The sequence below is a fragment of the Erythrolamprus reginae genome, chromosome 1, assembly GCF_031021105.1.
Source record: "Erythrolamprus reginae isolate rEryReg1 chromosome 1, rEryReg1.hap1, whole genome shotgun sequence".
In the NCBI taxonomy this organism is placed as follows: Eukaryota; Metazoa; Chordata; class Lepidosauria; order Squamata; family Dipsadidae; genus Erythrolamprus; species Erythrolamprus reginae.
In genome coordinates this window covers 4,408,571-4,435,015 of record NC_091950.1, presented here as the reverse complement: position 1 = coordinate 4,435,015, position 26,445 = coordinate 4,408,571, and the positions used below count along the sequence as shown (strand labels likewise).

Here is a 26,445-nt window from a genome sequence, read left to right as displayed (position 1 = left end):
CTAAGTGGGAGGAAATGGGTGATAGGAATGATGAGAAAAAACTAGTAGAATAGAAGTGCAGATTTAGTAAAAAGTCTGACAGTGTTGAGGGAATTATTTGTTTAGCAGAGTGATGGCGTTTGGGAAAAAACTGTTCTTGTGTCTAGCTGTCTTGGTGTTCAATGCTCTGTAGCGACATTTTGAGGGTAGGAGTTGAAACAGTTTATGTTCAGGATGCGAGGGGTCAGTAAATATTTTTAGTATATTTTTAGTATATTTAAAACCCTACATGGCATTGTACCAGAATACCTCTGGAACCGTCTTCTGCCACATGAATCCCAGCGGCCGATAAGGTCCCACGGAGTTGGCCTTCTCCAGGTCCCGTTGACTAAACAATGTCGTCTGGCAGGCCCCAGGGGAAGAGCCTTCTCTATGGCGGCCCCGACCCTCTGGAATCAACTCCCCCCAGAGATCAGAACTGCCCCCACCCTCCTTGTCTTTCACAAATTACTCAAGACCCACCTATATCGCCAGGCATGGGGGAATTGCGACATCTCCCCCAGGCTTTTATAGTTTTATGTATGGTATGCATGTGTTGCATGGTTTTTAAATGATGGGTTTTTTAGATGCTTTTTTAAAATATTAGATTTTTTTACATTGTCATATTGTTTTATTATTGTTGTGAGCTGCCCCAAGTCTTTGGAGAGGGGCGGCATACAAGTCTAATAAATTATTAAATTATTATTATTATTAGTCCGTCTGTCACAAGGAAGCAACAGCTATGTCACCACATATGCGAAAACATTTATTTCACCTCTGTTCACACCTCTACAGAGGCTGCTTAGGCCCCAAATGGTCCAACTGCAAATTGAAAGTGGAGTCATTAAGCATCGAGAGGGACCTTAGCGGTCACCTCGTCCAACCTTCTCCTCTGTGCAGCGTCTCAGAAAAATGACCCTCCAGCCTCGGGAAGTGGCTGTAGCAGAACTGGACCCCCCAAATGGGATGCTGACCAGAGCAGAGCCAAGTGGAAAAATTCACCTGGCCAGGATTCGATTCCACCGGGCTCACTTGCCAGTTTTTGACCAAGCCCTGTGGACTAGGAACTTGTGGGCTTAAAACCTGTACCTCACCTGTGCAGCCTTCACCGTCCGGCCGCCGTTGCATCCCAGGTGGGCAGATGCAAGCGAAGGTGCCGATCAGATTCTTGCACATCATCCCGTGAGACTCGCAGTCGTGCATGCCGTGGGCACACTCGTCCAAATCTGCAGAAACAAAGAAAGGAGAAAAGGAACGTGAATCCCGGCTCCAGACCCTCAGTGGTGCAGGGGCCAGAGGGCAGGACTGCAAGCTACTTCTGCTGGTCACTGGCTGCCAGCATAGGAACAGAATATAAGAACATGAGAAGAGCCCGGCTGAATCAGGCCAAAGCCCATTGAATCCAGCATTCTGTGTCCCACAGTGGCCCCCCAATTGTCCATGGGGATCTTGAGCAGAAAGAGAAGGCAAGACCCTCCCTTGACCCCCAACAAATGGTACTCAACCAACCTGCCTCAACCAACATAGAGGCGGCACATGGACACCTGTTTCAATAAACTTGACATCCCTGAATCTGTCTAATCCTGCCTTGAAGCTCTCCAGGCTGACAGCTGTCACGACCTCTTCTGGAAGTGAATTTCATAAACCAAGGACCCTCTGGGTGAAGAAATATTTCCCTTGATTTGTCCTCACTTTCTTACCTATCAGCTTTAGGGAGGGTCCCCTCGTCCTAGTATTGTGTGAGAGAGAAAATAATTTTTCTCTATCCACCTTTTCTATCCCCTGCATGATTTTATACACTTCAATTAAGTCACCCTTTAAATGCCGTCTTTCATGGCTAAAGAGACCAAGGCGTTGTAACCTGGTTTCATAAGGGAGGGGCTCCATTTCCTTGATCATACTTGTTGCCCTTTTTTGCACCTTGGCAGATCAAATCTCAGTAGGCTCAAGGTTGACTCAGCCTTCCATCCTTCCATGGTCGGTCAAGTGAGGACCCAGATTGTAGGGGGCAATATATATTGAGTCCGTAAACCACTTAGAGTGGGCTGCCAAGCACTGTGAAGCAGTATATAAGTCTAAATGCTATTGCTATCCTCCCCACAGACAAAACCTTCCTCTAGTCCCTTTTTGAAAGATGAACCCATTTCCTTGACTGGTACCCCCTAGAGTCAGCTTCTCTCAGTGGAGGGTCCTCACCTTTGCACATTCGGCGGTCGTCCCGCAAGGTGTACCCGGCTGGGCAGGTGCAGTCGTAGGAACCGAGCGTGTTGAGGCACCGGAAGGCACAGAGCAGTGGGTTCAAGGCGCATTCGTTGATATCTGGAGATCGGACAGGTGGGGAAGTAGAGAATGTTAATTGTTTTCAGCCATTAGCGGTCTGGGAGCGTCACAATGAACAAAGACGCACATTCAATTCTGCAGCTACTAAGATTGTCAGCCGAGCAGGGACAAAAACAGCCGGGGACAATGATTGAAACCTGGGAAAGGGGCCCCTCAACAGTCAACCGGAGTGCTGATTTACTACCAGCTTATCAAGTACACAAGCAGGCTCCGCATAAATACTACAACTAGAGTGTTCTGTCGAGCTCTCTGGCAGAATCCTCCCAAAAATTCAGATACAAATGTCAGACACACACACATTTGAAAATTCAAAACAATGTTCTTTATACAGAAAATGCAAATAAACTAAGCACTCTTTTTGTATAGCAAAGAGCAGTTGTCTCCAAACAAACTGGTAATTTGTACAAGTCCTTTATCAGTTCTGAGATACTTAGCTTGCAGCTGTGAGGCAATTCACAGTCCTTCTTGCACAAAGTGAAACACACTTGGCTTTGGTTTAGTTGCAAAGCAGGGAAAAAGCAGCCCGCAAAGGTCGAAGTGAGCAATGCAGGCACAAAACACAAGGATCAGATAATCCTCCACAATGGCCAAACCCACAGGCTGCTCTTTATAGCAGCCTCACTAATGATCACAGCCCCACCCAACCACAGGTGGCCTCATTTTCTTTGATAATAATCTCTCAGTTGTTGTTGCCTATGCATCGCTCTCCGCATGCGTGGCTGTATCATTAACTCTTGTTCCGAATCCAAGGAGGAGCTAGATAATTGATCTCCTTCTGAGCTGTCTGCCACACTCTCCTCCTCCCTGTCACTCATGTCTTCTTGGTCAGAGGAGCCTTCATCAGCAGATTCCACCAGGGGAAAAACAGGCCTGCAGCATGTGAATGTCTCCCCCCACATCCACAGTCGTTGGGGCAGGAGCTAGGCCAGAGCTAACCACAACACAGAGTAGCCCCAGTTGACACATACATTATGCTAGAGAGGAGTCCCATGATGATGGGCTCCAGCATGAGTGTGAAAGCTCAGAAAACAAAACCTCTGGTCCCAGTGACTGACCCAGATGGGGAGTCGCTTGCCAGACACTGGGTTTCTTTATCAGGTTTCACAGCATCAGAGAACTGGAAGGAACCTCAAGAGGTCACAAAGTCTAACTCCCTGCATCCCGCAGGATTCGCCTGATTGAGGATGAACCAGCCACTGATTGAAAGTCTCCAGGGAAGAGGAATAAATCCAATATCTACCGATTGACGTTTCCCTTAACTCAAGTGTCGTCTTCACTCGTCTTAATGTTTTATGCCAGATTCGTTTTCCAATTTCGATAAAACTTTGCCCTTGCTGCCAAGAATCTCTGGGAAACAGAAGGCACCAAAACGCCGCCAACAAAGGAACAAATACAGCAAGTTGAATAGAAAAGAATGAAACAGTTGGATGGGACCTCAAAGGTCTTCTAGTCCAACCCCCTTCTCAGGCAGGAAACCCTATACCCGTGATGGCAAAGCTATGATTGGCGCCGTATCGGAGGACACGTGAGGCATTGCGGTATGTCAACTCCAGCGTAAATGCGGACACTAGCCAGCTGATTTTTGCCTTTGTGGAAGGACATTTCGCCGTCAGGAGGCTTCAAGGAAGTGTGAGAAAAACAGCATAACCAGCAAAGCAGAAGTCTGTTTTTCTGAACGTCCGGTTTGCTCGTTCGACCATTTTTTCACTGTACTATTCAGCACACAAATAAAAAAAAGTTCACCATCACTGTCCTATACCATTCCAAACAACTGGTTGTCCAGTCTCTTCTTAAAACCCTCCAGTGTTGGAGCATTTGTAACTTCTAGAGGCAAGATGTTCCACTGATAAATAGAACAGAACAGAATGGAACGGAATAAAATAGAATAGAGTTAAGCGTACAATAGAATAGAAATAAGAATAGAATAGAAAATGTCTGTCTGTCTGTCTGTCTGTCTGTCTGTCTGTCTATCTATCTATCTATCTATCTATCTTCTATGTATCATCTGTCTGTCTGTCTGTCTGTCTGTCTGTCTCTATCTATCTATCTATCTATCTATCTATCTATCTATCTATCTATCTATCTATCTATCTATCTATCTATCTTCTATGTATTATCTGTCTGTCTGTCTGTCTGTCTGTCTGTCTGTCTGTCTGTCTGTCTCTATCTATCTATCTATCTATCTATCTATCTATCTATCTATCTATCTATCTATCTATCTATCTACGAGTCTACGGAGAGGGGCAGCATACAAATCCAATAAATTATTATTATTATTATTATTATTATTATTATTATTATTATTATTATTATTATCTACTGGCATCTCTCTCTCTCTCTCCTTCTCCCTATGATTGTTTAGCAATCGTTCAAATACATACAATCTTAATAGATCCTCCCAGAGTAGAAGTAGTCTATCTGTGGACAACCAATGCTGTGGGCTTCTTCAGGAGGCATGTGGTGCTGTCTATGGTCAGAAGGAGGCAGCATGGATGGATGGTCTTCAGTCTTTTAACAGCTTTGACCTGCTGGCTTTTAGGATGGAGGTGAAGATGTGACTCCATCACTTTGGGCCAGTGGTGAAATGCACATTTTTTAAATACTGGTTCTGTGGGCATGTCAGGGGAAGCTGCAGAAATCAATTGAAAGAAAAATAAAGTGGGCATTTACCTTCGCAGGTCATCATTGGCCCTGGTTCGAATCCTTCATCGCAGGTGCATTCGAAGCCACCGATGACGTTGGTGCAGGTACCGTTGCCGCACGGGTTGCCGATGGAGCATTCGTCTGTGTCTGTCGAGGATGCGAGAAAGGAAGGGAGTCAATTCGTCTATTGAAGGAAAAGCTTCAAGTAGAGCTTGTGCACAGCCCCCTCCTCCCGAGATGGCGAGTGTAGCGCCCCCCCACTCACCTACACAGTTGACCCCGGTGTAGTCCAGGTTGTAGCCGAAGGGGCATTCGCAGCGGAAGGACCCATCCGTGTTGATGCAGGCGCCGTTAATGCAGATGCCCAGATTCTCCGCGCACTCGTTCACATCTGCCGAGGAGACCGTGTTGGAATGAGCCACCCTACAGGTTATGCGGCTTCGTGCTAACCCTTGTGGGCTGTTTTCACTTTCTCCAAAGGCAAAAGCCTTCCGCCCCCCTGATTTGAGTATTTTTATTTGCTCATCAAAATAGAAAACAGAAAAATACTAAGAAAGATGAAAATACATGCAATGGGAAAATAGGGGAGGAAGATGGAAAGAGTCTACGGAGAGGGGCAGCATACAAATCTAATAAGTAAGTAAGTAAGTAAGTAAGTAAGTAAGTAAGTAAGTAGGTGTTGTGGTTCAGCCTGAGCCAGATGAAAGACCAGCTGCGTCTCTGCTGGCTCCATGCCCGGGGGAGGATGAGAGCAAAGAGGAGAGTTCTGGGCAGTTGGACAGGGGAGATTATAGTCAGGAACGTGACGAGGAAGAAAGCCCTGGGAGCCCTGGGGAGGGGCTCTCTCAAGCCAGTAGCTTGGAGTCTCTGGAGTCATTGGATGACGAAGCACAAGCTATTATTAGTATGCGACAGAGACGCGTAGATCAAAGGAGGAATCAATTGAAGAAATATTATCAGCGTTGAATGAGGAACACCAGGGGGTTGGGTGTCCTCATTAGCAAAGAAGGGTTTATAAGGCAGGCAAACTCTTTCGGCAGCATGGAGTGTTATCAGAGTGGATCTGCATTGTCTCTCAGTGTTTCTGTTCCTGGCTCGTGGCCCAGCAGTCTTGAAGACCCATGGGAGGTGTATGTCTGTTATCTCAACAGCCTTGTCTTGGCATTAAGGATCTTGTGTTTCTGTATGAACAATTGCCTTCATGTATCTATTTGGAGTTCCAGTGTTTTCCTGATCTGTAAGGAAATTTTCTGTTGGCTTCTTTTCTCTTTGCCATTATAAAACTGTGTTTGGATTCTACCGGTGTGTCTGGCTTATCTTTTGGGGTTGGTCATAGCTTCCGGAGTGACCCAGACAGAACAGTAAGTAAGTAAGTGCCGGTAAGTAAGTAAGTAAGTAAGTAAGTAAGTAAGTAAGTAAGTAAGTAAGTAAGTAAGTAAGTAAGTAATTAAGTAAATAGGGGAAAGTGTAGGAAAAAGGGGAAAAAAAGCATTGATTTCTGTTGTGGCCTGTCTGCATCCTGCGCAGCTGATCATGGATTCTGAGGATTGAGAGAAGGGTGTGGGTTGGTGTCCTAGGCCAGTGTACTTGGCACCCGAGTCTGAGAGCGAGGAGGTCGGAGAGGATGTGGAGTCAGAGACTGAAAGCCAACCAGAGCCTGTTGCACCTCCAGGGGTGCCCATGAGAGAGTCAGGGGAAGAGGAAGAACTTCTTCTTGACGCCAGAGTACGCAGGAGTGTCAGAAAGCAGGAGTGGCTGAGCAGGAGGAGGTCTCTGCCTGAATAGATCTCTGGAACACTTGGCTACGCCTTGTGGCTATTTAAGGGTGAGTCACGTGATGAGTGAGTGTGGAAGTCAACTTTCTAATGTGAGCGATGACTGTTTGGATTTGTCTCTTGGATTATTTATGTGAATTACAAACTAAGAAGGTGGAATATTGACGTCCGGGCTTCTTGCCAATGTGGAGTGAGTCATGTTAATTAGAGATTGGATGAAAGAAAACTATTTGGGAGTTTTGGCTTTATTTTGAGACTTTAATGAACAGCTGATATGTACGGAATTATTTCTTTCTGATTCCTTTTATACAGTTAAACTTTTCTGATACTAAAATTATTAGAATTACATGCTTAAATCTTGTCAAAGCCGTGTGTGCGGACCTATTTCTTGGAGGTGGCTCATCACTGGGATAGAACAATTTCCAACTCCTTTTGGTGTGCTACAATAAAGTGCTCGAGTTGTCGGGATTGAAACCCTTTGATTTGGGGTTTTGCAACTTAGATAGGTTTGTTGTTACTGGTGCAATGGCCTGGAGGTGGGGCTTTCGCCTCACAATCAGGAGGCTGTGAGTTCGATCCTACGCAGTGTTGTGGTTAGCTCTGGCCCAGCTCCTGCCCCAAGGACTGTGGATGTGGGGGAGACATCCACATGCTGCAGGCCTGTTTTGCCCCCGGTGGAATCTGCTGATGAAGGCTCCTCTGACCAAGAAGACATGAGTGACATGGAGGAGGAGAGTGGGGCAGACAGGACAGAAGATCAATTATCTAGCTCCTCCTTGGATTCAGAACAAGAGTTAATGATACAGCCACGCATGCAGAGAGCGATGCATAGGCAACAACAACTGAGAGATTATTATCAAAGAAAATGAGGCCACCTGTGGTTGGGTGGGGCTGTGGTCATTAGTGAGGCTGCTATAAAGAGCAGCCTGTGGGTTTGGCCATTGTGGAGGATTATCTGATCGCTGTGTTTCGTGACTGCTTTGCTGCCTTTGACCTTTTGTGTGCTGATTTTTCCCCGCTTTGAAACTAAACCAGAGCAAAGTGTGTTTCACTTTGTGAAAGAAAAAGGACTGTGAATTACCTCACAGCTGCAAGCTAAGTATCACAGAACTGATAAGGGACTTGTACAAATTACCAGTTTGTTTGGAGACCAGTGCTCTTTGCTATACCAAAAGAGGGCTTGGTTTAAGTGAATTTTCATTATAAAGAACATTGTTTTGAATTTTCAAATGTGTGTGTGTCTGAAATTTGTACCTGTGAATTTTCGGGAGGATTCTACCAGAGAGCTCAGCAGAACAGGCAGAGCCAGATTTTCCTCTCTCTCTGGGCACAATGAGAATGTATCTGCTGAACTAAATTCCATATTGGCGATAGGTAGGGCATCTGGCCATTAAACACTCTACTAGCTCCATTCAGTTGCGTTGACTAGGGTTGTGAAAAGATTTTAAAAAAGGTTTGTTCTTATAGAAGTATATATTATTAGATAAAAGTAAAAAATTGAGATTGTTTGTTATTACCTTATTCTATAGCAGGATTTCTTAACCCTTCAGCTGTGACTCGCTACTGGCCCTGCAGCCTGTTCATAGTCAGGCCGCGGAAGTGGCAGGCGAGTGTGCATACACATGCAATTGCACTTCACAAAGAGGGTGGGCGAGAAAGCACATACACACAGCCCCATTTATGCAAATGGCGGGCGCCCTCCTGCCGCCACCCCCATCCCCCATCCCACTGGTCCAGTAAGCTGAAAAAGTTGGAGATTGCTCTACTACTGCATCGGAAGGAATTGGAAATCAGAGCTTTCTTCTTCTTCTTCTTCTTCTTCTTCTTCTTCTTCTTCTTCTTCTTCTTCCTCTTCCTCTTTCTCCTCCTCTTCTTCCTCTTCCTCTTCCTCTTCTTCTTTTAAATTTCTTTATTGTTTTCAAAAATATCTATCACATGATTTGATCGGTTTTACAGATCTTAATCCAACTTCGTTGCCTTTTGTGTTTATCTTTGATTCTTTTACATCTTACATTTGATAGTACAGTATACATTTATTTATTTATTTCATTAATATAATACATTTTCTGAATAAAAGAAAAAGACATTTGCAAGGTATTTTTTCTGTTTGTATTATTTTTGTGTTTTCTTTTGAATCCATTCATGCCATTTGTACCATGTTCGTTTTGATTCATTAATTTTATTTCCCTTAATTGAATTTGTGATTTCATCCATTTCTACACATGTGTATATTTTGTCTATTATTAAATTTTCTGTTGGAGTCTGTTCATTTTTCCACATTTGCGCTATCGCTCTTCTTCTTCTTCTTCTTCTTCTTCCTCCTCCTCCTTCTTCCTTCTTCTTCCTTCTTCTTCTTCTTCTCCTCCTCCTCCTCCTCCACCTTTTTATTCTTCTTCTTTTTCTCCTTCTCCTCCTCTTCCTCCTTTGGGTTTTTAGTGTCCTTTTAATGCCTTGAACTTAATTGCAAGCTGTGTTTTGGTGTCTGGCCCTGGGACAAATTGGCTGAAAATTGCTCAGATGCACAGAAAGAGCTTGGCGGTGTGATCGGGAGGGAGCCGAGTGTAACATAAGCTGTTCTTGCAGAACCCACGCGGACTGCGGCTGTCTTTTCAGCTTATTTATCTAATCGATCATGAGACTTTGCAAAACCATTTCTGTCCTCTCAGACAGTGGCCTCTAAAACGTTTGGGATGGTGTATTTTATGAAGACAAATGTTTCATGCAGGCTTACCCAGCATAATAGGGAGGGCTGGGCTCACCTTTGCGACTCAGACGTTTTCTGACATTTGATGAAATGTGCAAGTCGGGAAAAGCATTCCCAGGCTCTTTCTGTTTTGTTTTGTGTTTGTGTGATCATGTGGGTAGGTGTTTGTTTGTGCGTGTACAATTAGTCCTTGATATACAACCGTAATAGAGACTGCCCATTATGGTTGTAAGTCGGGATGGCTATACATTCACATTCTCTTTTGTGATGGTCATTAAGCAAATACAGTGGTGCCTCGTCTTACGAACGCCTCTTCTAACAAACTTTTCAAGATACGAACCTGGTGTTTAAGATTTTTTTGTCTCTTCTTCCAAACTATTTTCACCTTATGAACCCAAGCCTGCTGCTGGGATGAAGGGATTTCTCCCCCCCCCTTTTATGAAGAAAGAAAAGGGAGGGGCGGCTTGGAGGGGGAAAGAGTTTGCATTAACAAAAGTAGGAGAACAGCGTGCTTGCAGAGGCACTGAAAGGGTGTCTTTTGAAGAAAGAAAAGGGAGGGGCGGCTTGGAGGGGGAAAGAGTTTGCATTAACAAAAGTAGGAGAACAGCGTGCTTGCAGAGGCACTGAAAGGGTGTCTTTTGAATAAAGAAAAGGGAGGGACGGTTTGGAGAGGGAAAGAGTTTGCATTAACAAAAGTAGGAGAACAGCGTGCTTGCAGAGGCACTGAAAGGGTGTCTTTTGAAGAAAGAAAAGGGAGGGGTGGCTTGGAGGGGGAAAGAGTTTGCAGAGAACAGTGTGCTTGCAGAGGCACTGAAAGAGTGTCTTTTGAAGAAAGAAAAGGGAGGGGCGCCCCCTTGCCTTTCTTCCTTCCCACTCACCTTTTAGCCTAGCCTTGCTTCTTCCACCCGCCCCCTTTAGCTGCTCCTCCCTGCCCTCTGTTCGCCTCCCTTCTAAATTTTGGGATTTTCCTGAAGGATTTGCACGCATTATTTGCTTTTACATTGATTCCTATGGGAAACATTGTTTCATCTTACGAACTTTTCACCTTATGAACCTTATCCTGGAACCAATTAAGTTCGTAAGACAAGGTATCACTGTATAGTGGTTGTTAATAAAACACCATCATTAAACTAACACTTGATCATTAAGCAAACCCATTGTTTGCTTTGGAGCAAAGGGTATAGAATTACGAGATGCTTTTGGTCATTGGACACCTCTGTAGCCAGGAAGGGTCTTGTTGTGACCGGCCTAGCAGCCTTTTCAGCCAGAGCCTTTGGAATCTCCAGCAACTCTTGGCAGTGATGGGGAAGGAAGGGCTACTCCTTTCCTGAATGCAAGACCATGCAGGGCTGCCAAGAGGCCAGAAGGTTTACTCTGGAGAAGGTCTCCTCGAGAGTAGAGCTGCAGGATAATTGGTCACAGTACTTAAGTCCTAACCAAGCTGAGCCTAGTTGCAGGGAACAACACCACTCTTGAATCTTGCATCGTGATTCCTGAATCTTGACATCGGTTTCTAGTTTGTATCATGACTCCTGAATCTTGCATCGTCACTGCTGAATCTTGACTCCTCTGTTTCCAGTTGGCATCGTCATTACAGAATCTTGGCTTAAGCAGTTCCAGTTTGCACTCCAGACCAGGTCTTATTTCTTGCATTGTGGTTTCTGAATCTTGACTCCTATGTAGCCAGTTTGCATTCCAGTCCGGTTCTTGGTTCTTGCAAACGTGGCTTCTGAATCTTGACTTCTGCATTACCATCTAGGAGAGGTTTATGTATCTTACATTTTCTAGTTTTGACCCTTGTGCCAAGTACAGTAAGACTTGCCAATTATCTCTTGGAATCTGGTCAGCTATTAAGATAGTGAATTAACAACCCCTTCCTTTCTCTCTCCCTCTCTCTTTCTCCCTCTTTCTCTCTCTCTCTCTCTCTCCCCCCTTTCTCTCTCTCTTACTTTCTCTCTCTTTCTATCTCTCCCTCTTTGTATATCTCCCTCTTTCTCTCTCTCTACCTTTCTTTCTCTTTCTCACTCTCTTGCTTTCGCTTTCTCTCTCTTGCTTTTTCTCTTCTCTCTTTTTCTCTCACTCCCTCTTTATATCTCTCACTCTTTCTTTCTCTCTCTATCTCTCCCTCTTTCTTTCTCTCTCTCCCTTTCTATCTCTCCTATTGAACAGTGTGACTTTTGCCTATCTTGTTCTGAGTATTTTTATAAGAAGTTATTATGAGATTTTGCTGCTTATAAAAACATATTGTTTGAACATTTGTGTGTGTGTAATTACTTGGGGCTTCGGTGCTGGGGCAGAAAAGGTCTATAAGAACTTGTGGGATAAGTTACACTAATATCAAAGAAATAGTGGAATAGAAACATTAAAGAAAGGATGACAAAGGCAGGACAGAATAAGAAATTAAACCATTCATAGAAACATAGAAACATAGAAGACTGACAGCAGAAAAAGACCTCATGGTCCATCTAGTCTGCGCTTATACTATTTCCTGTATTTTATCTTAGGATGGAAATATGTTTATCCCAGGCATGTTTCAATTCAGTTACTGTGGATTTACCAACCACGTCTGCTGGAAGTTTGTTCCAAGCATTTACTCCTCTTTCAGTAAAATAATATTTTCTCATGTTGCTTTTGATCTTTCCCCCAACTAACTTCAGATTGTGTCCCCTTGTTCTTGTGTTCACTTTCCTATTAAAAACACTTCCGTCCTGGACCTTATTTAACCCTTTAACATATTTAAATGTTTCGATCATGTCCCCCTTTTCCTTCTGTCCTCCAGACTATACAGATTGAGTTCACGAAGTCTTTCCTGATACGTTTTATGCTTAAGACCTTCCACCATTCTTGTAGCCCGTCTTTGGACCCGTTCAATTTTGTCAATATCTTTTTGTAGGCGAGGTCTCCAGAACTGAACACAGTATTCCAAATGTGGTCTCACCAGTGCTCTATATAAGGGGATCACAATCTCCCTCTTCCTGCTTGTTATACACCTAGCTATGCAGCCAAACATTCTACTTGCTTTCCCTACCGCCTGACTGCACTGTTCACCCATTTCGGGACTGTCAGAAATCACTACCCCTAAATCCTTTTCTTCTGAAGTTTTTGCTAACACAGAACTGCCAATACAATACTCAGATTGAGGATTCCTTTTCCCCACGTGCATTATTTTACACTTGGAAACATTAAACTGCAGTTTCCATTGCTTTGACCATTTATCTAGTAAAGCTAAATCATTTACCAAATTACAGACGCCTCCAGGAATATCAACCCTAGCCATTTAATTTAAAATAAAATAAATAAATAAATTCATTGTTAAATTATTTGAAATAATTAAATCAAATTGGTGAATTGTCCGGCAGTGAGCTGTCCCATGCTGCCCAGGAACGGGCGATTCTTTCTTCCCCACCCCAACCCCTAAATGGAGAAAAAGCCTCCACTATTCTGAGCAGTCTACCTTCACATCTGGATGAAGGCCAGGCTTCTGAATCCTGATGAAAAAGGGGTCGCAGAGGTCAAGATCAAACTCACTCTCAGCTTTCGGTGCTTACCTTCTCGGGAATCTCCGAGCCCGGGGATGGCTCCGTGGCCGTAGGGACACAATTCTTGGAAGGCAACTATGGGCGAGAGGGGCAAAAAGCTGCTGTCACTCTTCTAACAAGCCTTTATTCTACAGAGTTTATCTTCAACTTATGACCACAATTGGATCAGAAGATGTTGCTAGGGGAGGTGAACGCAAAGAGAGTTGTGCTCAATTTTACATTTTTTTCTTTTTTTTGCTACAGTTGTTAAGTTAATCACATTAAGAGAATCCAGCTGCCCCACTCATTTTGCTTGTCAGAAGCTGGTTGTGTGTGTGTATGTGTGTCACAAGCGACGATCACGTGACTCCAGAATGCTGCAGCTGTCATAAGTCCATGCCAGTTGCCATGTGATAGGATTTTGATCACCTCACTCTGGTACAACAATCATAGAATAGAATAGAATAGAATTATTTATTGGTCAAGTTTGATTGGACACACAAGGAATTTGTCTTTGGTGCATTGAGCGCAAAGACCGGCCATACCTTTTTTCAGTGCCGTCGCAAGTTTGAACTGTTGGTAATTGAAAACTGCTGGATTTCTTGATTGTCCAGCTGTTGTGCTTGTTAAGACTCTGTCCATAACTGTTGGGTTGGCAATATATTGGCTGCAGGTGTTGCAGGCTGCCACAAGAGGGAGCTAGAGTTCATAGCTCATCTCTCTGAGTCAGCCTCTCTGTTTCTCTTTGTCTGGCTACTCACTGTTAATGGCTTCTTAGTGTATGTGTGCTCTGCAATTCTCTGCAATCTCTCTGTATTGTAGTCATGTATTACAGCTAAAATGTGCTTAGGCTGGATATCTTTGTATGCTGATTATGACAAAGACAACTGATAAGAAAGACTATATACTTGGTCATATTTGGATTGTTATTCTGAGTTTGGACTGTTTATCTGAAGATGCTATTTCTCAAAGTAAACTTTAATTCAAGTTAGTATATCTCTGTGTGACGGAGCAGTTATTCACAACTAATCTCAATCTAAACGTTTCTGTGTGCACACAACCTTGGCAACCATTAACAGTGCTCACAACATTGGGCTGGACTACTTGCTGACAGGGGCTGTTGGCGGTGTGTGTGTGTGTGAGATCACTTTGCTTTGGGACTTGCCAGTAACACGGGAGCACTTCGGGAAATTTGGAGCAATAAACGGGCAGTTTGAACTGCCAGCTGCCTGTGTTGCCTCTGTTCTGTGCCCTGCGTCATCCCACTCCCCTCCTCCAGACCCATGTGCAAAGTTGAAGAAAGACCCCTAATTCCTTTGGGTGCAAGGGGCAGCTTTTTCCCTGCTGATGGAGGGGAGGAGAGGCAGGGGTCTCCCTAGGATCATCAGTGTGGCTGCCATATCATGTTAGGATAGGATTTAATATCTGGACGTCTAACATAAATGTCTTATACACTTTTATTCCATTAGCCAGAATAGGACTGAACGTAAAAACCACATAAGGACAAGTCTGCATTTCTGGTGAACTCTGCTTGAGGAAGTGACTGGCCATAAAGCGGTTCATGGCAGCCCCCCTTGAATAACAAGAATGTGTCAGCAGGATGAGAACTGTGTGATAAAAGGATGCATATTTACATTTCCTGGGGTAAACAAGACGAAAGCAGCAATAAAAGACCTTGCTTTGTGGTAAACAGGAGATAACCATATTCACAACAAAGGGCCCCAGGAAATTGGCCATGAGAGACATTTGTTCAGTAGAAGCTAGTTACGTGCCATATGTAGATAGGAAAGGCTCGGAAGTTGTGTCATATCTTAGAGTTACGTTATTGGATGTTTGTATACCACTTGACATATACGTATAACCTTACCCTATTTGCATATTCCCCCCAATAAAAGGAAGTGCACGGCCCAAAACTGTGTCATTTCACCCAGAGAGAAATGTGTCCAAGTTTTCTTTCTAGGATTTGAATTCGTGAGTGACCCCACGTGTCTGGGTTGCCCTAAGTCCCTCTGAAGACCCTGTTCCCCACAGGGACTTTGCGGCATCCGCAGGTGGTGGAGAATGCGGGCAGGTTTATCCTGTTACCTCGGCGTGCCGATGCTGTCAACACGTGCCTGAGACCTTGCGGACTTTGCGGCATCCACACCTCAGCAGTGAAGGGCTCCCTGTTGCCGGCGATCCCGGTGACTGGTGCGGTTGTACGCGTGTCTGGTGGGTGTGCGCCGGTATGAGATTTGGCTTCTGCACATGTGTAGGAAATGAAATCTCATGCGAGGACGCTCGTGTGCATGAGATTTCACCAATTTTCCGTCATTTCTTTACTTCTGCGCATGTGCGGAAGCAAAAAAACACCCAAAATCAGCAAAATCTCTTGCGCGTGAGCATCCTTGTGCGAGATTTCACTTTTTGCACATGCACCGAAGCCGAATGTCATGCTGGCACATGAGTGCATGTGTCGGGGACACAGAGATGTGTACACATCTCCATTTTTACCTAACATGATGGTGTACCGGACTGGCCTTTCTGCAGCCTAATACTGATCACAAAGGAAGAGACCATCAAAGAGACCAGGGATGGGAGGATGAGGATGATGGTCTCCCTTCCTCCCTCTGCCCTCCCTCCCTCTGCCCTCCCTGCTCTCCGTCTCTTACCGTTGCCTTCCTGGGGGCAGAGCTCACAGGGGTCTCCCCAGCCTTCGCCTGGCATCTTGCTGCAACAGCATCGAGCCTTGGTGGTGTTGAAAGCTTTGGGCACCGAGCACTTGCCGTTGTCGAAGCGGGTAAAGCAGAAACTCTGGCGGGTGTCTGCAAATATTGGAGAGGGGGGATACATGAGGTCAGGAAGCAGGGAAGACCTGCAGGCATCTGTCCAGGGTAGGAGGGAAGGGAGGCTCCCTGGCTCCTAGACCCCTGGACCTCTCATAGCAATGGTGTCACCTGCAGAGACTCCACTGCAAGGAAAAGTCTACCTCCAACACCCAGGACACACTTGATGTGCCAAGAGTCCCTGTATAAATGAGGTAGAACAGAGTTCCCCAAACTTTCCCAAAGGGGGTGAAATTTTCCCGGAAGGGGTTAAACTTTCTCAAAGGGGATGAAACTTTCTCAAAGGGGATGAAACTTTCCCGGAGGGGGTGAAACTTTCCCAGAGGGGATGAAACTTTCCTGGAAGGGGTGAAACTTTCTCAAAGGGGATGAAACTTTCCCGGAGGGGGTGAAACTTTCCCGGAGGGGATGAAACTTTCCCGGAGGGGATGAAACTTTCCCGGAGGGGGTGAAACTTTCCCAGAGGGGGTGAAACTTTCTCAAAGGGGATGAAACTTTCCTGGAGGGGGTGAAACTTTCTCAAAGGGGATGAAATTTTCCCGGAGAGGATGAAACTTTCCCGGAGGGGGTGAAACTTTCCCAGAGGGGGTGAAACTTTCTCAAAGGGGATGAAACTTTCCCGGAAGGGGTTAAACTTTCTCAAAGGGGATGAAACTTTCTCAAAGGGGATGAAACTTTCCCAGAGGGGGTGAAACTTTCTCAAAGGGGATGAAACTTTCTTAAAGGGGATGAAACTTTCCCGGAGGGAGTGAAACTTTCCCAGAGGGGGTGAAACTTTCCTGGAGGGGATGAAACTTTCCCGGAGGGGATGAAACTTTCCCGGAGGGGGTGAAACTTTCTCAAAGGGGATGAAACTTTCTCAAAGGGGATGAAACTTTCTCAAAGGGGATGAAACTTTCTCAAAGGGGATGAAACTTTCCCGGAGGGGGTGAAACTTTCCCAGAGGGGGTGAAACTTTCCCGGAGGGGATGAAACTTTCCCGGAGGGGATGAAACTTTCCCGGAGGGGATGAAACTTTCCCGGAGGGGATGAAACTTTCCCGGAGGGGGTGAAACTTTCCTGGAGGAGGAAAAGAGAGGATGATTTTGCGGAGGGGTAGGCACATGCATGTGGGTGTCTGAGCGCATGGAAGGAACATTGCTGTCAACTTGTTAAACTTTCCAGGCCAGCCTTCAAGTTGCCATAAGGACGAAGGGTGCAGAACTGAGGGAGCAGCTTGGAGACACATTCCACAAAAGCCTTCCTACTGATTATATCCTAGCTTACCGGGCTTAGCAGGAGAGGTGTGTTTTTTACAGCCTGCCAACAGTGGTCCATTGGAGAATGTGATTTACGACTTGCTCAGTGGTGGTGGTGGGAAACAGGGTCAAGGGTGGGCTGTAATTTACCCTCCACAGAGTAGATGCCACTATTCTGCCGCTGCGACATGCTGCTCCTCATAAATCATTGGATTTCTTTTGAAACTTGGCTCAAGTCTCATGAGTTAATATCTGACGGAACCTTGACAGCCACCATGAGCACCATAAACCAATACTCCTGAGATCCTGGCTCCCTAAAGGGGGAAGCTTGATGGGAGATGTAGTCCAATGCATGTAGAGAGGATGGAGACACAAAACCCCAATGTCCAGCTCGGAGATTATAACAATATACCGCTGGCCTACTCACCAAAGCAGCGCCGACCGTTGTCAGACAGGACAAAACCAGGCGGGCAGATGCACTGGAAAGTGCCAGGGGTGTTGGTGCAGGTACCGAAGAGACAGATGTTGGGGTCTTCCTCACATTCGTTGATATCTGCAACCCACCAAGATGGATTACAGGCTGCCACCCCTCCCACCTCCAGTACCCCAAATTCTGTATGTAGGAAGTTTTAGTGCTGGAATGGACAGGCAAACCCTTCCCTCCAAGGATCAATGCACATGAAAAAGGGCTTAGTGTGGGTTTGGCCGCCATCTTGGCTTTTTTGACCCTTCTCCCATGGAGGACTCTATTCTCAGTTGCGCCACTGAGGGATCAAAGTCAGAGGGGGCCACAGACACCCCACCACCACCAAACAGGACTCAGCCATGAAAAGTCTGCCTGTGTGGGTTTGTCTTTGGCACTTTGTGTGTCTTACCGATACAGTTGTCGTTCTGCACTTCGTAGCCAGGAGGGCAAATACAGCGGAAGGAGCCTTCCAAATTGTGGCACGTTCCCGGAGAGCAGCTCCCCAGTAGGCTGACACACTCGTTGATGTCTGCACAGGAGAAAACCCCCACGTCAACTTTCCCACAACTGGGAGGGTTTCCGACACTGTGTGGGTGTAGGAGACACTGGCTAAGCCTTTGGAAATCAAGCCCTCCAGCTTTACATGGGTAGAAAATGATGAAGTTGATTTGCATCTTATAGTCCTCTGGCCCAATCACATTGCAGTTCACACCCAATGACTCAGCGTTAGCATGCTTACATTCTACCTATTACCCTATATGGTAATTTATTTATTTTATTTATTTATTTATTTTGTCCAATACATAATACACATTGAAGAGAATAGATATGTAATAATATAAGTGAAGAAAAGAATAGAAGAAAAGATATAAAAGTATAGGTGAACATATTTGAAAGGAAGAAAAAATAAATGAGATAAGGAGAGACAATTGGGCAGGGGACGGAAGGCACACTGGTGCACTTATGCACGCCCCTTACTGACCTCTAGGGAACCTGGAGAGGTCAATCGTGGAGAGTCTAAGGGAAAAATGTTTGGGGTTAGGGATTGATACTACTGAGTCAGATAATGAGTTCCATGCTTTGACAACTCGGTTGCTGAAGTCATATTTTTTTACAGTCAAGTTTGGAGCGGTTAATATTAAGTTTGAATCTGTTGCGTGCTCTTGTGTTGTTGCGATTGAAGCTGAAATAGTAATTGACAGGTAGAACGTTGCAGCATATGATTTTGTGGGCAATACTTAGATCGTGTTTTAGGTGCCGTAGTTCTAAGCTTTCTAGACCTAGGATTGATAGCCTGCTTTCGTAGGGTATTCTGTTTTGAGTGAAGGGCTCTTCTGGTGAAGTATCTTTGGACATTTTCAAGGGTGTTGATGTCCGAGATGTGGTATGGGTTCCAGACAGATGAGGGGTATTCAAGGATGGGTCTGGCAAAAGTTTTGTAAGCTCTGGTAAGTAGTGTGAGATTGCCAGAGCAGAAGCTACGTAGGATTAGGTTTACAACTCTTGAAGCCTTCTTGGCTGTATTGTTGCAGTGGGCTTTGGCACTTAGATCATTTGATATTAGTATTCCAAGGTCTTTTACTGAGTGGGGGTTGGCTGTGAGATTTTGTTTATTCAGTTTATATATAATTCAGTAATACAATTCAACTTTTACCATATATGGTACTACAATGAAATATCACCCAGGATTGCTATTCCTGACATAGCCCCACCTACAATTACAATGGAGCCCAAAATGTCCATTGCTCAGTGAGATTTTCCCCATTTTACAACCTTCTTTGCCACAGCTGTTAAGGGAATGGCTGCAGTTGTTAAGTTAGTAGCACAGTTGTTATGTGAATCTGGCTACAACTTGGAATTTGCTCGTCAGGAGGTTGTACAAGGGGATGATATGACCCCTAGGATGCTGCTCATAAATATGAGCCATGCATCCTTATTTTGATCATGTGACCATGAGGGCGGATTCAAAAAGGGTCATTAGTGTAAAAGCCATCGTAAGGCTCTTCGTATGGTGCTGTTGTTAACTACAAATGGTCACTAATGAAGGTTGTAAGTCGAGGACTACCTATCGTAGTGCAATCCCAGCAACAGGAATTCTTTCCAGCTCAGCAGTCCAGGTGAAAGGGAAATTTGGATGTGTGTATGTGTGTGTGAATCAAGCAAGCCTGCAGTTGTGAAGCTGCTGCAAAAAAGGCCAATGCTATTTGTCCAATGCTAGATGGTTATTTTTCCAAATGAAGAGAATATTTATACTTGATTTGTCTCGCCTTGAGTACAGTGCAGACTTGACTTATGAGCACAATCAGAACCAGAAAACCCATCGTGAATTGGTGTGGTCTTTAAGCGACACATCACGTGATTATGGCTTCCCTGTCAGCTTCTCCCCTGCTTGTCAGAGGTTGTCTGGGAAGATTGTGTCTTGCAATCAAGTGACTCCATAGGACCCTGCAACCTTTTTTAAGTAAGACTGGTTGTAAGTCCCTTTGTTTCAGCATTGTCATTGCTTAATGTCGAGGACTAAATGTCACTGGATTAGATTTGGGTCTGGTCTCTTGAAGAAGATGTAGTTGGTAAACTGGACTTTCTTTCTTTCTTTTTTCCTTCCTTCCTTCTTTCTTTTTCTTCCTTTCATCTATCTATCTATCTATCTATCTATCCATCCCTATCTATCTATCTATCTATCTATCTATCTATCTATCTATCTATCTATCTATCTATCTATCTATCTATCTACCTACCTATCCATCCATCCCTATCTATCTATCTATCTATCTATCTATCTATCTATCTATCTATCTATCTATCTATCTATCTATCTATCTATCTATCTATCTATCCATCCCTATCTATCTATCTATCTATCTATCTATCTATCTATCCATCCCTATCTATCTATCTATCTATCTATCTATCTATCTACCTACCTACCTACCTACCTACCTACCTACCTACCTACCCCCCAACAGCCATATCTGTTGAATTGGCTTGCCTGCGGATTGCAGGGGGCTGGACTAGATGGCCCTTGAGGGGGCCCTTCCAATTCTACCCTCCTAGGAAGAAGCAATCCAGGGCAGAGGGCAGTGTCTATATAAACCAAGAGAAGAGAGTGGGGTAGCACATTGGTTCTGTCAACACCAACCAACGACTGTGGGAGCTACCAACCGATGCAATTCTTGCCGTCCGGTGTGTGGTCGTAGCCCTCCTGGCAAAGGCACCGGAAGGACCCCATGTTGTTGATACACTGTCCGTTGCGGCAGACCTGCCCGGCCAGGGAGGAGCATTCGTCGATATCTGTGGGGAGAGCAGGGTGAGACATGATGGGGTCAGCGTCACTGTTCCTGGAGGCTCAGCCGGGCCCTCCTCTGGTTCCAAACACTCCCTCTTACCCATGCAATCGTTGTTGTGGGTCAGTTCGAAGCCCGGGAAGCAGAGGCAGTTGTAAGACCCCACCGTGTTCTTACAGGTGCCGTTTCCGCAAGGTTGGCGGTCACATTCGTCGATATCTGCCAGGCGAATGGGAAAATACAAGAATGACAGGGAGATATTACTAATTTTTAATGAAAAATTTTCAATGGCGAAAAAATGAGATAATACACTCTACAATTTTTGCAACGGCGAAAAAATATAAGATTCTACACCCTACAATTTTTTCAATGGTGAAAAAAATATAAGATTCTACACCCTATAATTTTTTTAATGGCAAAAAAATATAAGATTCCACACTCTACAATTTTTTCAATGGCGAAAAAATATAAGGTTCTACACTCTACAATTTTTTCAATGGTGAAAAAAATATAAGATTCTACACCCTACAATTTTTTCAATGGTGAAAAAATATAAGATTCTACACCCTACAATTTCTTCAATGGCGAAAAAATATAAGATTCTACACCCTACAATTTTTTCAATGGCAAAAAAAATATAAGATTCTACGCCCTACAATTTTTTAAAAGGTGAAAAAATATAAGATTCTACACCCTACAATTTTTTCAATGGCGAAAAAATATAAGATTCTACACTCTACAATTTTTTCAATGGTGAAAAACTATAAGATTCTACACTACAGTTTTTTCAATGGCGAAAAAATATAAGATTCTGCACTTAGGCAAGAAAAAAGCACGAGTACAGTGATATATGTGGTACATTGCTCAAGAGTAGTAACTGTGACAGGGATCTTGGAGTCCTAGTGGACAATCATTTAAATATGAGCCAGCTGTGTGCAGCAGTGCTAAAAAAGCCAACACATTTCTAGGCTGCATTAACAGAGGGATAGAATCAAGATCACATGAGGTGTTAATACCACTTTATAAGGCCTTGGTAAGGCCACACTTGGAATACGGCATCTACGATGCAAAAAGGTTGTTGAGACTCTAGAAAAAGTGCAGAGAAGAGCAACAAAGATGATTAGGGGACTGGAGGCTAAAACATATGAAGAATGGTTGCAGGAACTGGGCATGGCTAGTTTAATGAAAAGAAGGACCAGGGGAGACACGATAGCAGCCTTCCAATATCTCAGGGGTTGCCACAAAGAAGGGGGAGTCAACCTAATCTCCAAATCACCTGAGGGTAGAACAAGAAGCAATGGGTGGAAACAAAACAAGGAGAGAAGTAACTTAGAACTAAGGAGAAATTTCCTGACAGTTAAAAAAATTAACCAGTGGAACAGCTTACCTCCAGAAATTGTGAATGCTCCAACACTGGAAATATTTAAGAAGATGTTGGATAACCATCTGTCTGAAGTAGTGTAGGGTTTCCTGCCTAAGCAGGGGGTTGGACTAGAAGACCTTCAAGGTTCCTTCCAACTCTGTTGTTGTTGTTGTTGTTGTTGTTGTTGTTAAAGGCCATCCAGATCACTGGCCAATGTGCCATTATTATTATTGTTGTTGTTACCAGGATAAAATCTGTGTAACACTTCATGGAGTAACCTTTACAACACAGTAATCCTTTGCAACAACAACCTTGTGGAGTAGGTCAACATCACCCCATTTTAAAAACCTACCATATAATGTTATGGATGCTTCATCGCTGAAGGCTTTCAAAAATACACTGGACAACTATTGGATGGGGATAGTATAAGGATGCTGCCTTGAGCAGGGGGTTGGACTAGAAGACCTCTGAGGTCATTTCCAGCCCTAGTGTTCTAGGTTCTAAGTTTTCCTCTTGCCACACAGGCTCCCCAAGGGATATTTGGATTTATATCCCTTGAAGATAGTTGGCCATTTGCGTTCTTTCACCGGGTCGTACCAATTGGTCATTTGCATGCTTTTTGAGAGTCATTGAGGCCACTTGGAGGTTTATCTAACTCCTCGGGGTCACCTGAGTGGTGCAGATGGGTGTGGCACCTTCTTGGAACTGCTGAAAGGATTGTGCTGTAGACTGGAAAAAGATAGATGGTGTCATATGCCTCCAAGTGGCCTCAGTGACTCTCTAAATGAATGCAAATGACCAGCTGTCTTCCAGGTAGTCTGGAGCTGTCTGGAGGACAGAAGGGAAAGGGGGGACATGATCGAAACATTTAAATATGCTAAAGGGTTAAATAAGGTTCAGGAGGGAAGTGTTTTTAATAGGAAAGTGAACACAAGAACAAGGGGGCACAATCGGAAGTTAGTTGGGGGAAAGATCAGAAGCAACGTGAGAAAATATTATTTTACTGAAAGAGTAGTAGATGTTTGGAACAAAGTTCCAGCAGACGTGGTTGGTAAATCCACAGGAACTGAATTTAAACTTGCCTGGGATGAACAATATATCCATCCTAAGATAAAATACAGGAAATAGTATAAGGGCAGACTAGATGGACCAGGAGGTCTTTTTCTGCCGTCAATCTTCTATGTTTCTAAGATATATAAATCTTTCCATTCCCCACCATTCAATCAAAACTGAAGAATGAGAAGTGACATGTCTTCAAAGAAAAATCAGAAAGTCCAGTTGCCTCTTAAAAAAATCACCTTTGGGACAAAATTCCCTAAAGGTAAACTCCCCCAATGACAACCCATCCAGGTAGGTTGAGATGGTGATGGGCTCAAGGTCACATAGGATGCACTACAACAGGGTGGCAACTTTCTGGTTTGTGAACAACTGGTGAACTAGCAAACCAAGTCTACAACTGGAAGTTTTAGGAAGAAGGGGGACGTCTCTGCAGGGCTGGCGTGCTGTACGGATGTCGAACCCCTGCGATACCAACCCATGCACATGGTCAGGTCCCCCGTGGCTTTGAACCCATTGTAGCAGATGCAAAGATAACTCCCTTCCGTGTCAACACAATCCCCGTGGCTGCAGACATTGGGGATCTCTTGGCACTCGTTGCGGCCTGCAAAACAACCAAAGACAGGAAATTAGCTTGAAGAGAGAAAAGTTTCAAGTTTCAAGTTTTATTGGATTTATATGCCGCCCCTCTCCGAAAACCCGGGGCGGCTAACAGCAATCATAGACAATATACAATAATAATCCAATACTAAAAGAAAATTAAAACCCCTTAATATAGAAAACCAAACACACATACAAACATACCATGCATACCATTGTAACGGCCTAGGGGGAGAAGAAATCTTAATTCCCCCATGCCTGGCGGCAGAGGTGGGTTTTAAGTAGCTTACGAAAGGCAAGGAGGGTGGGGGCAATTCTAATCTCTGGGGGGAGTTGGTTGTTTAGTTGACGGGACCCGGAGAAGACCCACTCTGTGGGACCTAACTGGTCGCTGGGATTCGTGCGGCAGAAGGTGGTCCCTGAGAACAAGAACAAGGGGGCACAATCTGAGGTTAGTTGGGGGAAAGATCAGAAGCAACGTGAGAAAATATTATTTTACTGAAAGAGTAGTAGATCCTTGGAACAAACTTCCAGCAGACGTGGTCGGTAAATCCACAGGAACTGAATTTAAACTTGCCTGGGATAAACAATATATCCATCCTAAGATAAAATACAGGAAATAGTATAAGGGCAGACTAGATGGACCAGGAGGGAAGAAGGATGAATCTTTCAGCCCAAATTTGAGACTGGTTAGGATTAGACCAAAGCACAGTGTGATGCTCCAACCCCTAAAAGGTGTGACCCATGTTTTCTTCTTCCTGCTGTTCAAATGAACCCATTTTCCCCAACCTTGGATTCTTCAGGATAAGAACAAACATAAGAAGAGCCCTGCTGAATCAGGCCGAAGCCTGTCGAGTCCAGCCTTCTGTGTCACACAGTGGCCCACCAATTGTCCATGGGGATCTTGAGCAGACAGAGAAGGCAAAACCCTCCCTTTCCCTTGACACCCAACAAATTGGACCCAAGGGAACTCTGCCTGCCTCAAACAACATAGAGGCGGCACATGGACCTCCGTTTTAATAACCACCGATGCGCTTGGCATCCATGAATCTGTCCAATCCTGCCTTGAAGCTCTTCAGGCTGACAGCTGTCATGACCTCTTCTGGAAGGGAATTCCATAAACCCTCAATGACCCACTGGGTGAAGAAATATTTCCCTTTATTTGTCCTCACTTTCTCACCTATGAGCTTTAGGGAGGGCCCCCTCTTCCTAGTATTGTGGGATAGAGAAAATATTTTTTCTCTATCCACCTTTTCTATCCCATGCATGATTTTATACATGCACATAGTGTATGGACTTCGACTCCCAGTATATTTGGCTGGGAAATTCTGGGAGTTGAAGTCCATACATCTCCAAGTGGCTAAAGCTGAGAAACACAGAATACAGAACAGAGAAGAACTACAGTTCTTGACTTACAATCATTTGCTTAGCAACTGTTTGAAGTTATAACAGCCCCCCCCAAAAGCGACTTCTGTCTAGTTCTCCTGTTTACGACAGTCGCAGCATTTTGACAGTCACACATTCAAAATTTGAGCTCTTGGCAACCAGCTTCCCACAAGCAGAGTCAAGGGAAGCAACTGGATTTGTTCAATTCACAGCATTACTAATTCACTTAACTGTGAACTGTGGCAAGAGACTATAAAAATTGGGTGCAACTCAGTTAACAACCACAATGAAAATTCAGGACCTAATTGTGGTTGAGGATTAGCCATTTTTGGACTATTCAAAATCGCTTGCTTCTCCTTCATCATCTTTAAGCTCAGGGTTTGAACCGGTCTTACCGATGCACGCTCCGCTCGGCGACAACTTGTATCCTGAAGAGCATTCACACCGGTAGCTGCCGGGGATATTTAAGCAATCGGCGTTTCGTTGGCAGAGATTTTCCCCTCCACTGCATTCATCTATGTCTGCCCAGAGATGGAAAAAGAGAAAGAAAAATGTCAGCAAAAGAGAGAAGGACAAATGTCTCCTGCAATTTTGGTCCAGATGCCTGTCACGCCTTCTCTCAGTCGCTCAACTGATACATTTATAAACTTATATATTTCTCGGTTAGGAACCTAAACTCCATTCTGGTCGTAAGTTGAAGACTATTTATATATATTGAAAAGTGCATCTTTTCCATTGTGCCGCTTAAGATATTCATGAACTAGGAGAGCCAATGGTAACAAGGTCAGCCAGTGAATAGGCAAAGCAACTAAGTCAGCCAATGAGAGCTTGAATAATTCTGAGTCTGTGCAGAGAATCGAAACTGAACAAGTTTAAGGCTGGGCATGGCTCAGTCCATGTTGCAGCCACCACAATGTCTCTCCATCTTGTGATCACCAGCAGTGATCTTCCCTGCTCGATTCCCTCAAGACAAGTCAACAAGGAAGTCACAAAGGGCCTTCACAGAAATCACTGAATGACCACAACCAGAACTGATGCAACTACTGTAATTCAGTTGGAACAATCACAAGACATTCTTCTTTTCAACTGTACCACTTGACAACAGAGATGTTGGTCCCAATGGCTGTCGCTAAGCAAGGACATCCCTGCATTTACAAAGAAATAAAATGATATTTGTGGCAGGTGCGGTTGTATCTCCCTGGTCGTTTCTTCTTCCTGTAACACTACTC

General features: G+C 44.4%; 1 protein-coding gene across 1 annotated transcript in view; it reads right to left on the bottom strand.

Moving 5' to 3' along the window:
• FBN3 (fibrillin 3) overlaps nucleotides 1-26,445 on the bottom strand; it is a 193,268-nt gene that overhangs the window by 20,446 nt on the left and 146,377 nt on the right. The window contains 12 exon segments of the mRNA XM_070735596.1: nucleotides 1,113-1,244; nucleotides 2,215-2,337; nucleotides 5,029-5,148; nucleotides 5,267-5,392; nucleotides 13,029-13,094; nucleotides 15,650-15,802; nucleotides 17,489-17,614; nucleotides 17,937-18,056; nucleotides 20,690-20,818; nucleotides 20,914-21,030; nucleotides 23,709-23,834; nucleotides 25,612-25,737. Of these exon segments, the coding sequence (XP_070591697.1) occupies nucleotides 1,113-1,244; nucleotides 2,215-2,337; nucleotides 5,029-5,148; nucleotides 5,267-5,392; nucleotides 13,029-13,094; nucleotides 15,650-15,802; nucleotides 17,489-17,614; nucleotides 17,937-18,056; nucleotides 20,690-20,818; nucleotides 20,914-21,030; nucleotides 23,709-23,834; nucleotides 25,612-25,737 (1,464 nt within the window).